The 18900-nt window shown below is 38.9% G+C and overlaps 1 protein-coding gene across 1 annotated transcript in view; it reads left to right on the plus strand.

Moving 5' to 3' along the window:
* The window catches only part of EIF3H (eukaryotic translation initiation factor 3 subunit H), a 73199-nt gene that overhangs the window by 38902 nt on the left and 15397 nt on the right, over positions 1 to 18900 (plus strand). Inside the window, exons 3-4 of the mRNA XM_017746055.1 lie at positions 17088 to 17255; positions 18755 to 18854. Coding sequence (XP_017601544.1) covers positions 17088 to 17255; positions 18755 to 18854 — 268 coding nt within the window. The remainder of the gene's footprint in view (positions 1 to 17087; positions 17256 to 18754; positions 18855 to 18900) is intronic.

Below are 18900 nucleotides of genomic sequence, written 5' to 3' on the forward strand. Positions count from 1 at the left end.
GTCCTTGAAAGAATTAAAAAAGAGAGTAATTTTAAAAACACTTGGATCAAGAGTTTGTGAATTCCTGTGTAATATGGAGCAGGTCTTAACAAAGACTATTCTGTGTATATATTCTTTGTTTGTGGATCTCTCCTTTGTGCCTGTGCAACTGTCTTTTCCCTTTGGGACTTGATTACATAGTCTCCTTCTAGCAGCTACAAGTGGTTACCTAGAAAAGTTGTATCAGGAGAGTGTTTTGTGTATTTATAACCTTTTAAAACAGCAGATGGCTACCAGGGCCACTGTGTTGTGATCATCAGTTTCTCTCCAAAACAGAATTTGGAGGTCTGGGGTAGTATTCCTGATCCTCTTCATGCTTCCAAAGTAATGCCTAAGAAAGGAGGCTGTGAGAATAGACTTGGATTGCCACATGGCCTTTTGGGAAGAGAGGAGGAGAGGAGAAGGGCTTGGGTTCCTTCTCCTTTAAGGGACAACAGTGGAATGGGCAAAGTTTCAGTTGTGTTAGGGTGATCATATAGCTCATGTAGCCAGTTGCCTGGAAATCTCTCTGAGGAGTGGTTGTCCATTGCAGGAATGGGGTAGTTCACCATGGACTGGGTTATGCTGAGTCACAGGTGGAGAACTGGGTTTGTGAAACCATTGTGAATTCAGCTCTCCGCAGTGCAATTGTCAGTTTGTTGCGTGTTTCTAACTCTCAGGACTTTTGGAAGGACATTCTTCTGTGTGGAATCCTCTCTTCCACCTGCTGAAGGAGTTTCAAGACCCCTCAACTCCTTAAGTGTAAAAATTGAAGACAGATTATTTGTTAAAAAGTGTATTAGCTTAAGCTAAACAGTAACAGAATGTATTGGGCAGTAAAAAAGCCTGTTGTATTACGCTACCAATCAACATGATTTGGTTGATGTTGTATGGCTAAGGCTCTGTGCACATACACGACAAGCTCTGTGTCTGTGGATGCATTAAGGCTCTCTAATAAGCATCACTGTGATTCATAGGCTTCACACAGAAAGAAGGATTTTTTTCCAGTACCCTTGAGTATATTCTAATGATGAGGAGGTTTTTAAATAGTTGTTTAGAGACTCCTGAGAATGATCTAAACATCTTTCTTGTAAGGCAGAGTAAACTTCTAACAAAGTTTGCAGATTTCCTGCTGGGACTTGATACTGTGATTGTTATACATAAAAATAAAATACATTGGGAAATTTAAAATAATTAAGTAAGCAGAAGTCGAGCTTATTCTTACTGAATTGTCACCTTAACAGATACCTCAAAGTTGACATTGGCAAATTGAAGTTTTTTGGTTTTTTTCAGTGAAATACCTCAGGAAATAGCATTCTTTGTAATATCTTGCAGAGAAGGAGTCTTCAGCAGTTCATCTAGATTTAATTCTGGTTATATTAATATTAAAGAGAATTTACTGAGTTTGCTCTTGATGGCTGCAACACTAATTTTTTTTGTAATTTAAATGCAACTTTAGAAATAGGACACCATGGTCAGTGTACTAAAATGCTTTTTAATTTGTATTTCTTTCTGTCACGTCTCTGTTGAACAAAATGAATTCTCTAAGCCTCAATTTTCAAGTCCTCTTGACATTGCAGTTCAGTGTTATTCGGTCCTTGGCTTTGTTTCCTCTTTGTCCTTTGACAGTTCTGTATTTTCCTATTTGCTTACCATATTGAACGGCAGTTGCAAATATAAGCACAGTTTGTGTAACAAAATATTTTCAGACTGGCTTACCCATGTTAGTTTTTTGGGAACAATTTCTGTTACATTTTTGACATTCAGTGAGAGTGGCTAAAATGAGTATAGTCTTATATCTGTTAACCAAAGATTTTGCACCTATTGTGACTCATGTCTTGTTTGCATTTGAAAAAGTATTTAGGCTGAATCCTTTGAGAATTATATAGTGCTCTGCATAATTGCTTTTAGCATTTTCAATAACTAGCAAAAAGATGAATGCAGAATGAAAATAAATGCTTTTGAAACACAAAAAGTCTCCTTCGGTGAGATTTCACGCTATGGTTGGTTGTTTCTAGAAACCTATATTTTACTCAAGCTAAACTTGGTTTACCTAGATTGTGATATTTTTATTTTAGCAATTAACAGAACTTTGTGATCTTGGCACCTTAAAAAAAAAAAAAAGACCAATAATGTTTAATTGAAACATCTGCATTGAAACAACTGAAATTAATGTTTGGCCTTTTTTTTTGTTATTTTTCTTTACTGTGTTCTAACATACTAAGCCATCTTTTCCAGTCATAGAATCACTGAATTGCTTGGAAGGAATTGGTTCAATCCCCCTACTCAGAGCAGTATCAGCTAGAACAGGTTGTTCACATGAGTTTTAATTGTCTCCAAGGGTGGAGGCTCTGCAGCTTCTCTGGGCAGCCTATTGTGGAGTTTGCCCTTCCTCACACTTTGAAAGCAAGCAGACAAATAAGCTATTTTGTCATATATTTAAGTTGAACTTCCAAAGTATTCATGCATATGGGTAAGATCCCTCTGAGTCTTCTCCAGCTCTCTCAGCCTCTCCTTGAATGACAGATGCCCCAGTCCTGAGTCATCTTTGTGGCCTGTCCCTGAACTCTGTGCAGCAGGTTCATGTCTCATACTGAGGAGCCCAGAACTGGACACAGCACCCCAGATGTGTCTCACCAGGGCTGAGCAGAGGGTATGGTCACCTCTCTCGACCTGCTGACAATGCTTTGCCTGATGCCCAAGAACTACCGGCCTTTGTGCAAGGTCCATTGATGGCTCAACTGAACATCCATCCAGGACCCTTTTCTGCTGAGTTTCTTTCTAGCCAGTCTGCCCCAGGATGTGCTGGTGCCTGGGGTTCTTCCTCCCCAGGATCAGGACTTTGCATTTCCCTTTGCTGAACTTTTTTCCAGCCTGTTTAAGTCACTCTGAAAGTCAGCGCAAACCATCTCCCGGTTTTGTATCATGGCAGACTAGCTGAGGGTGCACTCTGTCCCATCATCCAGGTCATTAATAAAGATGACAGAAGAGTATTGGACCCAGTCTTGATCTCTGGGGCACACAAATAGTGACTGGCATCAGCATGGGCTTCGTGCTGCTGATCACAGCCCTGCATGGCTCATCATCATTGTGTTTTTTATCTGAAGTCTGTTGGGATAGTATTAATCTTGTTGCATTCTTTTTTTTCCCCTCCAACTGTAATTTGAGTTTGTAAATACAATGCTGCTACAAAGGCATTTTGGCAGTCAGTGAAAAATAGGTACCACCAAATGATTTGATGATTCATCTCTTCCTCAAATGAAGCTGTTTTACTTTGAGGCTTTGTTCAGAATAAGTGGTGAGTGCTGTCCCAAGGGTTTATAGTCTTCAGAGGAGAAGAGGGAGTGGAAAGAGAGCACTTGTCCAGTGCCCATGAGGGAGTCCTTCAGCTGAGCAAGCAGTGGGACTGCAGCCTACTGCCTCCAGCTCTGATGTATGTGCTTTTTCTCTTACTCATTAAAGAATTGGTTGCAGTGAATCTCCCCCTCTGCTTCCCAACTTGTTTCCCATGTAAAAAACCTTCTTTAAGTTTGTAACTTCCTTCTTGGCACAGAGCACTTTTTCTGCCTGTTGAAACAGGGTGTGAGTTTAGTTCTTGGCTACTTTAAAAGAACAAGCCACACTTAGATATAAAAGTTGCAAGTGCTGTGTTGCTGAAATATTAGCTTTGGCTTGCAAAATCCTGCCATATGATGTTACAAGCCCTAGAATGAGGAGAAATTCATCCTGACTCTGTCTTGTGTAGCTTGATCGAAAAGCTATGAGCTTTATTTTCTAAATTAAATATTCTTAAATTGTTGTGGGTTTTAGTTTTGTTTAAATTATTTGATATCTTTGCATCTGAACATAATGCACGATCTCAAGTTGTTAGGTGCCAAAGGCTGCTCATGTGAAGGCATGACTGTCTTTTACCTCGATACCTAACCACTCCTGATTTTATTGTTCCTCTTGCTGAATTATGGAATGGACTTCCTGAATCCAGCCTGAATTCATTGGTTTTTTTTGAGGACGCATTGACGAAGTGATACTAATGCAGGCATTATTAGTGTTAGCTTGGGCTTTAGAAACTCAACTGAGTAATACCAGTGGTGATGCCATTCAATAGATGCTGTGCAGTGTTGTAGTTCCTTACTGCAGCCCTAATGCTCAGTAAGATGGGGATTTCTGTTCTGAGCTATCTTGGCCTGATTTCCCCTAACCATCCCATTATTATCTGGGCAGTGGTGAGAAATCAAGTGGGAGTGGGGTAAGGATAGAGATGAACTTTGTAATACTGGAAACAAGTGCTGTCAGTCTTGTGTGTCTTGTTTGTTGTTGAGAAGTTGCTTTTACCATACTTTTTCTATGTATATAAAAGCATGGTCACGTGCATTAATATTTACCATGGGAAATCCACTTTGATTCCTGGTTAAATTAATATTTACGTATGGGATGTGTGTGTGTGTGTGTGTATGTATGTATTCTTTCTCTCTCCCTCTTCTTCCACCCCCCTCACAGCTCTGTGTGTGTGTGTACTTATATACACACACATACATGAAAACAAGGAACCACTAAGTGATGATGATGCTTCTGATTTCCATGGGAAGAAAATGGGACAGGTAGTAGCTGACTCTGCAGGTTGTCCAAGACAAGGTTGGACATCTGGTATAGAAATAGTCTGGGGATTTGGAGAGTGTTAATGCAGTTAATGCACAGTTAGTCTGGATCTTGACCAGTTGAAATGTCATTTAGGTGTACCAGGTTTTACTTTTTTTACATCCATGTAGAAAACCTCTGAAAACTGAACCGTTCTTGCTTAAATACTGCAGTAGATTCCTGAGTGTTAAAAGAAGATCTGGTATTTGTGTCTCCCTGACTTTGATGATTCTTGTGTCAAACTGGAGCGATAGCTGTGTTATGATCTGGTTTAAACTCAGAAAAGCAAAGAAAGCTGTGTCTCTGTGCATAAACCGGAAAGAACTTAGAAAGTTCAAAATATTCCCAGAAATGAGATTAAAACCAAAGGAGGTTAGATGTTGATGCCAAAAAATTGATGTATTTTATTTAATAGTGAAAGAGGCAAAAAGAAGGGAAGAGAAAAGAAAGAGAGAAAGAAATGGAAAGAAGAAGTGTGCATGGGGGGTGGGGGAACAGGGAGAGGTGGAAGCATATCACCCATCCAAGGGCCCCAATGACGTCTCGTTGCCCCCCTCCATCTGGTCTGCTGGTGGTGAAGGTTCCCCGTCACCGCTGTGGCCACGCCGCCACACGCTACGGCACACCACGCCGCCACACGCCACCACACCACATGCCACGCCAAAGAGTACAGAATTTTGTGGATTAATACACGCTTTGGGCGAGGTGGGAATGCCCATGTGTCTCTCTTGCGGGGGCTGGCTTGACACTGTCCCTTGCAACACTGAGGGTCTGTTGCATCATCCCTGGTGCTCTGGTGCAGGGTCTGGGACCCCTTTGAGGGGGGCCCTGTGATGGGCCACGTCACCTCCTTCTGCTGTGGATACGCTGCCCCCCCCGTGAGGACCCCTCAGCTGGGCTCCTCTGCAAAGTGGAGGATGGGCAGTCACTGCGCCTCTGACCAGTGGCTTTTCCCAGATACCCAAAGCCTTTCCTCCCTCCACCCTTTGGTGCAGGGGGTCTGTGTGAGCCTGGCAGCTGATAGCCCTAGGGCTGTGGTCTTCACCTTGGAGGTGTTAAGCTTGTGCTTTGTGAATGTCCCCAGCCCTGAGTTGTTACTTTATCTTATCTTCATCAGCGATCAGTGTAAGCCCTCAGTCAGGTAGTCTTCTTTGCAGTTTTTGTAATACAGTTTTAAAAGTCCTTAAGTAAATGCTTAAGTCATAAACTATAATATTTCAGTCTCTTGACAAGCTGCCACTTTCAAAACTGTACCTGGTGGCTTTCCATGGCACCTGTGTTGTAAATTGCTAACCCTGTGTTAAAGCATCGTGTTGGAGTTTTTAAAAAGTCGGTGCTGTTATGCCTGAAACTGTACACTTTTTAAACCTTAAGTGTTTTAATACTCTTTCACTAATTAAATGTTACACATCCTAATTAATCGACAGCTGCTGTGGTAGCAGTCATGTATGGAAACAGTACAATGATGTATTAGTGATGTTCTTGAACATTTCTGTTTTGGAATTGGCATAAAAACAAGGTTTCACCTAATGAAGCATTACATCCTTCCTCAATTGATTAGCTCCTAAATTCTTAACACATTGGATTTTTTTCTAACATCGTTGCTTAGCTATATGGGATGAGGTGTGTTGAAAATTTGGATGCCATCAGTTCTTGATGATGAGTTTCTGGTCAGAATGTCACGTCTCTCATCACTGTAAGCTCCTCCTCCTAGCATACGTGGCCACTGTATAACTTCTTACATCTCCAATGCCCTCTGTTAATGCTATCACCTGTCATGTTGAAATGCACATACTATTATATGTAATATATAGGGAGCAAAGGAGGCTGATTTTCACATGCAGGAGGGACTACCTCTATCAGAATTTGATTTAATCTGTTGTTTCTTGGTGCAGCCAACAGCTCCCGAAATTACTGTGCTATGACTGTTGGTTGGCAGGGAAGACTTAATAAAAAAGCTGAAAATGTCTTGTCATCTAATTGCAGTAATTTAAGAGTCTTTTGGGCAAAATTCTTTCACAAGGTTTGAACCACTAGTCCTATTCTTCCTCTGAAATTGAATATTTTTCCTCAGGCTCCTTAGAAAATATTGATCAGTGTCTTCTACTTTTGAGCTCACATAAAATCAGTTTCCTTCGTATTATTTCACAAACTCAAAACTATCCTGAAGAGAATTGAAAACAGGTCTTGGTAGCCAACATGCTACAATAAAATACTAGTGCAATGTATACCCCTCAAAAAACGGAGTTGTTTGGTATACTCGGTTCTGGCTCTCATTCGGCATCATCTCTGTATGGACCCATGGCCTCCACATGTGCAATGACAACCTTTCACTTCATCTAGAGAAATCTTTAGGTGGAAGGGTCGTTTACTTACACTTTTGTAAGCCTGCTTGTTAAGAGTTTCTTGTGTTAGAGTTTGGATAATAAAAGCTGAGTTTTCCCTCTCTTTTAAAGAGTTGCCCAGTGATAAGAAGTGATGTTGAATAAGTGTGTCTGCTGTGTAGTGGCTATCATTAGCTCAAGAACTAAACCAGAAGGGAACCTGTCACTCTAATCTGTCTGCAAGCTAAAGAAGGGCAAAGATTTCTGTTGTGGCAGGCATTGCAAGCAACAGGAGTTGACTCATTTTATCTGGAAGTCAGTGCTTGGCAAAGCAAATGTCTGACCCTGGATCTTGTAGTGAAGAGATACTTTGTCATCTGTCTGCTGGGTAGGGCTTGGCTTGAATTCTGACTTACTGGTACCTTGTGTGAATTGAAGTTGTGTTGCTCATGGCTTGAAGACCTGGCTGACAGCCATGAGGAGCGTTTGTAGGTGGTCCTACAGCAGAGATCCAAGTGAAGCTGCCCTTGGTTAGGGCTTTCAGCTTAATCATTACTCTCTAAGCTGGTCAGATGGGATGTCTCAGTCTGTGTTATGGACTGCTCAATGGGATGTGTTACTTGGAGGTGTAAGTGGGGTTCTAAGAGTGTTGTAAGAGGTGTGCTGAAAGTTCATCTAGGTAGTAGACAAAGCTCCTAGTTACTACTTTAAATGAGGGGTGAGAGTTAGTGCTATTCTTACTGAAAAGAAAGAAGTTAATGTGGCATTTTACAGCTGTTTGCTCAGTGAGTAACAGCACCTGGGCTAGACAAAACTGGTAGACTTTGTAAAACTAGTGTGACTTTTGGGGGTTGTGTGGGGTACTTCTGTCATCCTGAGAGTAGCAACAGATGTTGACTGCTTCAAGCCTTCCTGGTGCATGGGGAGGTCTTGCTCTGCACAGTAGGCCCCCAGTGGAAGAAGCAGTTAAGGGCAGTGCTGAAGATACAGTTGTCTTTTTACTTTTTAGTAAGACACTTGTATAGTTTTGATTCAGAGGATGAGTTTATGGGGGTGACTACCATGTTCTTCTTCTGTTTTCCCAAAATTACAACTTCACTGATTCTCTCTGCCTAATGTTTAGCAATGTTATCCGTACATGATGGGTTGATGGGGGTCACAGAAAAATAGCTTGTGTAACTTTCACCTGAAGAAATAGGCAGCAGCAATGCTTTTTCTTTTAATGAATCCTGAATTGCTAAAAAGACAGTTCAGGAAGATTGCTGTGTGGGGGCTGTGTGTGCTTCAGTGTTCCGACTGTGCCTTGTGAGCTTGAAATTTAAGAACAGTGTGAGAAATTCTTGAAAACAGACTTGTGGATATTTAATACCAAGCCATCAGAAAACCACTTGCTTCATTGTATCTGGTAACACAAGATGGGTGCTTTGACTTTAAATAAGCAGTAGAAGATGTCCTTCCACTTCCCACTGCCCTTTGAATTTCAGCAATGCAAACAATGATTGGTAGAAAATACCCAAATTTTGAAGCTGTACAAAGAAGAAAAATGCTTTTTCTGCATTTCAGGGGGAGATGAGGAATTTAAAAGCCTTCACCCCTTATGTGAATTCATAATTTTTCTTCACTCTTTGAAAAGTTATTAACAAAATGAGACTGACTTTCTTGTGATGCATGCTGTATGAAATTACTGATTTTCAAAATGCAGGGGTTTCTGAGTTGTTTCCATTTCAGTGTCTGTTCCTGTTTTGCTTTCAAATTGTTGAATATGAAAATCTGTGTTAAATTAAAAAAGTAAAAGTGACTGTGTAATTCTTTAAACATTCCTAAATTTTTCCAGATAATTGAATAACCTCTCTGAGTATTTGTGTAATACGAAATTACATAAAAAATACATTAATCTAATTGACATTTATGTAGGAAAGGAATTAGAGTTTCACCACACATTTTTGTGTTACGGTGTGGTTAATTGCTTTGTAACTTAGAGCACTAAGGTAGACATTTGTAAAGAATATGTTGATATTTTGTAAAGAAAGAGCTTTTGCCTGTTAATATAGCCTCACTAGAGTAAACAAGCAAAAATCAGTGGCTGTTAAACAAACTTAAGGATATCTTAGGAAACTTTAAAAACCCACATTTTTTTTAAAGGAGGTCCTTTGTTAGATATGAGGTTACTGTAACGCAGAGTTGTTTTTTGACCATGCTGATTCCTTTTCATGCCTTTAATCCTACTTTGCTGTTAGCAGCTAGAATGATACTTAATGGACAAAATTGGTGTAAGTAAAGGCTTCAAGGTGCTGAAGTTCCTGGGAATACACTCCAAAGAGAAAACAGTTGATGCTTTCATTAGGCATGTGATGTTTATTAGGAAATGTGATATCATCTTCCTGCTTTCTTACAAGGAAAGCGAGTTTTAAGCCGCACAGATGGCATTTTTAGTAGTACAGTTTCCTGCTGTCATGACAGTGTAGGCTGACTGAAACTTTTTCTCGTGATAAAGATTTCAATCTCATATCAAATTTGTCTTCAATCAATGTAGAAATAGTAGTGTAGTAAGCCAAATGGATGCTTAGACAAGAATAATATTACCTGCCATATAGGAGGAGATGGAGGATTAATTGGTGAGTGTTTGTAAGAGATACTGTGAAGATGGAGCTTTCTAGATACATGCAAAAAAAAATACTCCAAAGATATGGTAGAAAGTCTTCAAATATGTTGCTTTTTCTTTTGGCCATTGCTTCTTAATAATCATTGCCAACAAAATAGTTGAATTATATTGCTTGATTTTAACTTTAATTTCAAGATGCTAGTTTAAAATGAATTTATGAATTAAAAATGCTTTTTGAAAACTCCGTGTTTTAATATTTCTGAAAGATAGTATTATAATGCTTTTATCCTTTGGAATAATGTTGCATACATTAGAAGACAATTTTGCAGGTTACCTTGACAGTCTTGACCATCTTATTTAGAGTTGTCTTGAGGCTTGGATGTATTTATTTAAAAACAGAACAAGTTTCCATTATCTTGAGTTGTGTAGAGAATTGTGTGGTCGGTGAGATTTAGCTTGTCCAAGGGTTTATCTGAGTGTTTGCTCATGTGTTAATAAAATGCTGTAATAGGTTGATGGGTTTGATTGCCTCCTAATTCAGTGGTTGTGTGCTTAGACCAGAGCCCCAAGCTTGCTGTCAGAAAACCCTGGGTGAGTGCCAGCACATGTGCAGGAAGTGGCGTGCCTCCATTTGCTACTTTCCCGTTGTCCTGTCACGCACATCCCTGTGCTCCCCATTCCCTTGTTTTACTCATTTGCTCTCAAAACTTGTTCTCATCCTCCTTTCTTCCCACCAGTGACAGAGCTGCCCTTTCCTACCTTGTCCTGCTTTGTCAGGAGCTGTGTCCTTGTGTTTGCCCATGGCTTGGAGGCACCTCTGTAAAGTGGCAAGGTGGTCATGGGCAGTCACTGCTGGCCTTGGTGGGGTGTTCTGTACCCCAGGAAAGTCATCTCTGTCCCTAATAATAGGACCATGGTCATCAGCTCTGGTGGGGACTGTGCTCTGGCAACTGCTGGCTAAACTGATAATAAATAACAGTCTGGAGATAAATGCTCACACTTGGGTAAGTATCTCCAGATAGAAGCACTCCAAAAGTTGTTTTTTATTTTATTATGTTCTGTTACTTTTCACTGTTCACCTACTGATTGTGGTATCTCCTCTGGATGTCCTGTACTTTCTTCTGTAGAGCATAATTAATATCACCCAGTGCTGTCGTAAAACTAATATTGAATTGTGGTCAAGGTTAAAAATGAATGAGTTTACTGAGCATACATAATGAATCGTTACTTAAGAGTTTTTCCTCTTCTGTTTCTCTCTCATAAAATGAAGGATCTTTTTGTTTTAGAAAAACATTAAGGCACTAGCAAAGCCTCAGTTGCTGTAAAAAGCATTCACTCAGAAAAGGCTGGCCTTGCTCTTACTAGAGCAATAGTGTTGGTGGCATGGATGGAGGGGGTTCCTAAAGGTTTGTAGTGAATTTATCTCATAGCCTATACCAAAACCACAGATCTGTGAATGTTCAGTTTTTCCACCACAGTTGCTAACGCATTAGAACACAAAATTCCTTAAAATAATTTGGCCAGATATGTTCTGCCTTTTTTTTATCCTTCAGTTTAGCAATTAAAATGGGGTTGAATTAAGTCCTTTGACTTGCTTTCAGTTTTGTGCTCTTATGACTACGACTCTTGGACTTTTGCCTATTTTCAGGTGATTTTTTTTCCCCATCCAGCTACCTACAGACCCTGGTCTGCTTAGCTTCCAAGTTTAGAGGAGATCAGGTGCTTTCAGCCCAGTATAGCAAAAGTGCATAAAATAGAGCACTGTTTTGTTGCCCTGACTTGATATTTCAGAGGAGGAAATTAATATTATTGAGGAAGGCAATATTTACTTTTAATTTTTTTTTTTTTTCTCTGTGAATATAAGAATTGTTGAGTTACTGAGCTTGTGCATTTGTCTTGGGAGAAGTGTGTATGTGTGAGGTGGTTGGACATAGATAAAAATCTGTAAATATTTGTATGCATATGTGGTGCAAACTTTAGAGAAATGTATTTCAACAGTGTCTAAAGGCTTTTTCAGATAAAACAATGCCTTTGCTGGAATTAATTCTGAATTCTTGTTTCTCTTTGCTCATTCTTTTTATTCGTATTTTTTAACCAGAACAAGTTGGTTGTGGTATTCCTTGTATTTGTATCTTCACAATTGGAATTGTTATCAATAGATGCAGTTATTGTGATTCATAGTTTTTCAGACAATTAATTGAGATTGTGTGTGTGGAGGGAAACGAATTAATCTGTTGTCTCCATAATTCTCTGTGCCAAATTAAATTAAATAAATCAATTTTCCTTCTTTTCAAATGCATACGCTGGTTCCTTGAACTAGCATCTGCTAACTTGGTTTAGTCATTGAAGATACTGTCTGAAGCATACATGTGGTTTGGCAAAGTTAATATGTATAGAAAAACCCAAATTTTTTCTGCTGCGAAGTGTATAGCACTTGTTCAGTATGCATGCTACCACATGGTAGCACTTCAAAACAGACAAATTATTGCATCAAAAATACTGTCCACATTAGCAGCGGTGCTATAAAAGGAATATTGTGGCTATTTTTCAGTATATTTTGACCAGATTAACCAAAATTTGCCATGTTCATGTTGCCAGTTAAATTCAGAGAAGTGTTAGCACAGAAACTGGATGCTGTCTCTGAGGGACTTCTGTCTCCCTTGGACAGTATGCCTAGTCTTGAGTAAATTTTAGGGAGTTTTATTTCATATGTTTTCTGGGTACTCAGCATTCTTCAAGGAAATAATATTCATCCTCAGATTCATTCTCCTCCAGAGAGTCTTTTTGAGGAGGCTGTAGAAGGTGAGGGAGCAGTAAAGGTCCACTTTGTTCTTGAACTAGTGACCTGCCCTCCTGAAGGCACACGTCATTTCTGCATTAGAGCACAGTTAAAGAACAAATTTGGGAGCCATGAGTCGAGACAAGCACTTAGTTGTGAAGGGCAGACCGAAGGCTACGCAGGTGTTAGTGGTTTGTAGCATAGAGTTGGTTGTTCCCTCCTCTGCACAGGGTCCACTGCAGCAAGCTGGGTGAGGAGCAGCATAAAACCAGTCAGTCTATGGCACCTAACCCTGGGACAAAGTTCTTCTGCTTCAGTAGGGCTTGGCCTTTTAGGAGGCATGTGGATTGCTACTGTTAAAATCACATTTCTTAAGGTGTATCAACTTAAATTATCTTTTGGAAATTAAGGCTTTGAGCAGATGAGGTGTCATCAAATATATTGTCTCCAGGCCACCACTGATGAGGGTTTCACATCACAGTATTTACTGATGGTCTGAATGTGGCCAGGCTGAAATGCATCTCCTCTGATGGTAACGATAACTATTCAAGGACTAAATTTCAGCAATGTGCACATGCATATGTGACCCCGTGAGAGGTGAATTCTAATGAATTTTTGTTGGTAAAGAAACAATTTAGTAATAGATAAACGTGTATCATTTGCCAGTTGTTTTTGAGCTCTAGGGTCTTAGGTTTGTTTGCATTTTAGAATAATGATGGACCTTTCTTCAGTGCCTCAGCTGATTTGTCCTATTCTGGAATTAGGTTTTCAAATAGTGAAATTATTGACCAAGGATATTTTCAGGTATAGAAAACATGGCTGAATTGCCCCAGGGTTAACTTCTTGGCCTTGTATCTGATATATTATATATTATATATTATATGTTTTTTCTTTTGTGGTTTTTTTGGTTTTTGTTTTTTGTTTTTTTTTGTAAGGCAGGGTGTATATCTCCTATATGTTAAACCCCAGATAAAGTTTCTAATTTTGGCAGTACTTTCTAGGAAGGGAAAATGTCTTCATGTTATTCTAGTTTTTCTTTAATCTTTTACAAGATTTATTAAATTGGGTTTAGGGGAAAAAATACCCACCAAACTACTGTAATAAGGTTTACTGTCAAGATTTTTCAGTCCAGGCATTTTGGTAATACAAATTCACACAAGTCAATAATTTTCAAACCAAACACTCCTATAGTTTTGCACTTTATTTGCTTCAGACAAATTATGGTAACGCTTTCTAGCTTCCTTAATCTCCCCCCATTTCTTTGCAAACTAACAAAAAAATCACCATTTTAGAGGAAGGAGAGGGTTTTTTAATAATAGAAGAAGAGGGAATCTTTTGTTTATAAAAATCTACCTCAGAAAGGCGCTCAGGAGAGGGGTGATGGCTCAGGAGACAGAGGTTGCACGTTCTCAATGCAAGCAGCACCACTGAGAGGTGCAAACACGGCTGTAGGCTTTCCTCATCATAAGGACACCCCATAACAAATAATTTGTTTTAAAATGTAGGTACACTGTGTTAAATGTGAGGGAGAAGGAGGAAGCATCCTGGTCTGGCTGTTTCCCTGCCCTTTTCTTTGCTCGCCTCAGTTCTGGGCACTCTCAGACTTAGTGGCTCTTTTAGTGTCAACTTTGCAGAGTGGCTTGGATAGGACTGTGACACGGAACAGTGAATTCATTAGAAAAAGTGCACAACTGTCCCAAATGCTAGGAGACTGAGTACTAAATACAAGGAGAAAGCTCTTGCCCAGTCTGTGCTAGGTAAAAAGAGGATATTCTGTAGATTGGGGAAACGATGTAAAGAAACAGTGGTAATAGTATCAACAAAAGCAACTTGGGGGCTGTTACCCATTTGTGCAAGTTGGCAGCTTGTAGGAGCTATCTAGCTACTAATACATGTTATAAAATATATATGTTTGGTTAAAAGAGTTTCCATTTCTCCCTGGTGGGGACTGCATCATGTTTTAATTTCTGCAGTTGTTTTCCCAAGGCAAAGATGTTAGCTATTGATGCTTTATTGGTTCTTTGACATTTTTTCCACTATTGCCTTCATTATCATCTAACTGCTAACAGTCATGAGGGGAGGAATTGCTGACATGAAATCTGGATGGTTTTCAGTGAGTCCTTTTTCTTCTGGACAGTATCTCTTACATCGTGTTTAGTTACATGTTGCTGGGTGTACTGTGTTTAAGAAAAGAACTTGTCCTGGAACTTTTGTTACAAGTTAGCTCTCAGATGAACACTTTTAAGAGCATGATATGCCTGCATTCAAGTTTGCAAAAGATCTGGATGTTTTCCTGCTCTTGATTATTACACTTCTCAAGGGGGAAATTGTCTGGATGTATCAGCCACATGATTTCATAGGAATCTATGTCTAAGTATTTTTTCCCCATCATTACATGACCACCTCTACTTTGACAGTGTCCACCATTACAGGAGAATTGCCACTGCAAGGAGCAGTCTAGCTCAGCTATCTAAAAGGCAACATTTCATTTAATTTCATTTAATTATCACAAAATCCTTTGTCCATTTCAGCTGCTTTTGAAAATCCTTTCTAGTTTTTCCTCTTCATGACTTCATCTGGCTACAAAGGATCTAACTATAATTTCATTTTTTAGCATGTTGTAGCAAGTAATGTGAAAACAGGTCATACTTGCTTTCCACACAGATACACCTTTGAAAAGCATTTTTTAACCAAAAGAGTTTATTCTAGCTACATTTAATAACTGGACCGTACACTTTCTTCAGTTCAAAATCATGGTTACAGCAGGAGTCTTCTAGTTTGTTCAGGAGGAGGACTGTGTTCTTGTTTTAATTACAAAATTTAGAAATTTACCATCTTCACCTCCAGAAAAATCCACCAAAACCTTTTAAGTTAAATGACTGAGCTTCTTCAACAAACTAGATCTTAGCTTGGCTTTTGAGACAAACACTCAATGCTGAAGCATTGGGCTCTGGGTAAGGAGCTTCAGCCTGGCCTCTGTTTCTGGAAGTAGTACAATGAGCTTGCTTTGGTCTGGCAAGGGGGAAGGTTTTCATTCTGACTTGGAAATAGCTGTTGGATCAACTGTGCACTCTTCTGCCCTGAAGAGTGTAGAGGCATCTCCAGATTTGCCTTGGTATAGAGACAGGCACATGGTGCGGCCCTCTCCTTTACTGGTTGAGTGTTAGAGGATTTCAGAATGAAGCCTGGGTGGTTTTGCTGTATTAGTTTTGGGATGCTGTATTATCATGGTGCCCTGGATAAAACACAAATTTTAAGTAATTTCTGTTAAGATGCTATGAAATAGAATGCAATCACCAGCATATACTGATAGAAGAAGTCTGCAAGGGTTTCTGTAAGTATACATGTATACATGTATACTTACAGAAATATTCTGTATTCTGTATTCAAAAATACAGTCAGATATGGCAATTTAATGAGAAGGGCCACAAGACTGCAGAATGTAGTTTGTGCTGCAAGGGTGAGTGATAAGTTGGAAAAACATTTGTCCAGTCTTGAAGAATGTCTCCTCATATCTTTAAACAGTATGTTTGGATTTTTTTTCCCCTTTTGCAAGGATATGAAGTGGGGTCTGAAAATGTACCACATTCTGCGTCTAATTAATTTGTGTTGCTTTCTTTTATAATGAGTATCATATTTTCATCTGTACAAGGAGAAGCCTTGAAAAAATAAACCAAAAATGAATGCATTGTGTGTGTGTGTGTGTGTGTGTGTGTGTGTTAGTTATCTTTCTAATTTTTGCAGCTGCAGACAAAACTTAAGGATTGTGTAGTGTTATTGCATTTGATTTCCTGTCAGTTGGCTCCGAGTGTTGGTTCATCTGATAATCACACTGAATTCTCTTTCTTTAAATTTAACCAAAAGGCACAGTGTCTGTCTGTTTAAATGGTCTGATAAGTGATAAGGTGTGTTGTTCTGTTTGATGGGATTATGTGAAATATTCCTGAATAGAACTGTGCTTCATGAAGGTGATCTGTTTGAATGAAGCATTTAATAGAAATAGAATTTATGTGTAGGTACAATGAAACATTGCAGCTGTTGGTGTAAAAAACCTTACCAAAAAATGTTCTCTGCTTGTTTAAGGTGACTTGCGGTGTATAGATATATGTGTATTATATACAATAATACATACATGCATGCATCCTTTGCATTTATATATGCCTAAAAAGAAGAAACAGCGTTGAAAATTGGAAAAAAAAATGCAATCAAAACTATTTAACAGCTACAGCTGGTTCCCCAAACTCTAATACTGAAAATGTAGTTTTATGTTGTGAAAAAGACAAGAGTTTATAATCTATTGCATATACTCATTAAATAATTCTCCTTTTGATTCCAAAAGTTACCTAATTCCAGACAGCATTGCAACTTAAATCACAATAAGTCTTTGTTACTAAATGGTAAAATGTAACTGCTTAATGAAACTCAGTATCAGATTTTTTTTTTAATTAATGAGGAAGGTAATGCACGCTGTAAATGATGTGTAACAGTTTGTTGATCACTTTAGCAATTAACTGCAGCTGAAAAAAGTCTGCTTACTCAGGCTGGTCTTACTCTCATTCTCTGAGGAAACTCTGGATTTTAATGAAGACAGTCCAGTGAGTAAATAAATTTCTAGGCAGTTGCAAAAATGAAAATAAAATACAATTTATTCATTTAATATCAAGCTTTCTCTTTAAATAGAAAAGTTTGTGTAAGTTTACTTTTTAAACATACTTTTTATTTAATCTAGTTCAGTACCAGATGGAAATGATGCGAAGCCTTCGCCACGTAAACATTGATCATCTTCACGTTGGCTGGTACCAGTCCACATACTATGGCTCTTTTGTCACTCGTGCCCTCCTGGACTCCCAGTTCAGTTACCAGCATGCAATTGAAGAGTCTGTAGTTCTCATTTACGGTTAGTATGAGGTTTCCTTTATTACTCTTTTCCCCTCTTAATATTATTACTACTATTTTTGTATTCTGTCTTTTGCCTGTAAGAGTAGCCTGGCAGGCCTTTTCGAGTAAATACCAACCCTGTGTCTACGGCAGCCTCAGCAGCAGCTAAGTCTAGACAGGGTTTCCTTCTTTCTGTTTATTTTTCTTGCTATCAGAGCCCTGATGTGTACGTTTTGGAATGCTGGAGTAGCTGCTTCATTTTTATTCCTTCATCTCCCCTCCCTCGTGGAAGGGGCTGGTGGAACCCGACCAGATGTCTAACAAACCCCGCTTGCTAGCGTGTCTGGCTCTGTACGTGACTGACCAATCATCACACGAGTTGCCAAGTTTTTTTATACCTCTGACAGAAGCATACAAAACCTGGACTGTTTCTTAGCACAAAGATTTTTTTCTTTTCTGCCTATTTAATGGTGTTTCCTCAAGCTCTCCAGACCAGATGTTCTGTGCTGTATCAGAACCGTAGGCAATTTAACAGCTTTATAGCCTCCCCCTCCCCAAACACTCACAGTTTGCCATATCTGGCAGACTTGCATATAGTTTCCAGCTGAGAAGTAAATGTAACGTCCTGAGTATCTGTCAGAAAAAATACTAATGAATACGATCAATCTTATGAGCTGCCCCAAAATTGTTTCAGTATGTTAACAATTGGATTACAGTAAAGAACAAGTTGTTAAAGTATACTTATATTGGCTGGAAACATTGCATCATCAGACCTTGATGAATTTTCCACTTGTTTCAGTCTATTTTGGTTTTCATTTTATCACCGATTGCTAAAAGTTTTACTGTGTTAAGTTTCAGACAACATGAATGTTAACACAGCTTTTATTCTCGTGTTGGCATGCTTCAGCCGTTATCATGCTGCAAGTGTTAAGCTTCTTTGTCCAAGGAATGTAACAGTTTGTTTAGAAAATTTCCCCCTAAATTCAGCAGAGTATGTCAAGGCAAAATGAATCTTTGTATACACCAGTTACATCGTCATGCACAAAGCAGCATGGCAACTTGATCGGAATTAGCTTATTGCTACTCTAAAATTACTCTTTTTTTGGTGTAAAATTATGTTTAATTAATATTTTAATTTACGGCAGAATGACTGGAAGGGAGACTCTTTTTTTGAAATGAGGTCACTCTTACATAAGTTCTGTGGATAATTCATATGAAAAAAGAAAATGTGAATTGGACCTTTAATGGGGAAATAATACGAGTAGAATGGGTCTAGATTCCCCTCAAGTTCTCTAAGTTAAGTTTAGTAATTGGCTTCACTGTATATTGTTGTATTTTACATTGCAGTACAATAGGACTACCTCTGCTGTAGTATCTTTTCTGTGTTTGTTGCCTTAATTTTTTTTTCCACTAGGACTTATTAGTAATTTTCCTTCTGTTTATGTCATTCAGATATTTAAAATGAAAACGGCACTCTGGGTTTGGTAATAATAGGCTTCCTTCCATTTTTAATAATAGATCCAATTAAGACTGCCCAAGGGTCTTTGTCACTGAAGGCATATAGGCTGACTCCCAAACTGATGGAAGTTTGCAAAGAAAAAGACTTCTCTCCAGAAGCGTAAGTAACTTCAAAGAATGTTTTCTCATAGGGTTTGCTAAATTAT

Source organism: Corvus brachyrhynchos, unplaced genomic scaffold (assembly GCF_000691975.1).
Source record: "Corvus brachyrhynchos isolate BGI_N302 unplaced genomic scaffold, ASM69197v1 scaffold28, whole genome shotgun sequence".
NCBI classification, from domain to species: Eukaryota; Metazoa; Chordata; class Aves; order Passeriformes; family Corvidae; genus Corvus; species Corvus brachyrhynchos.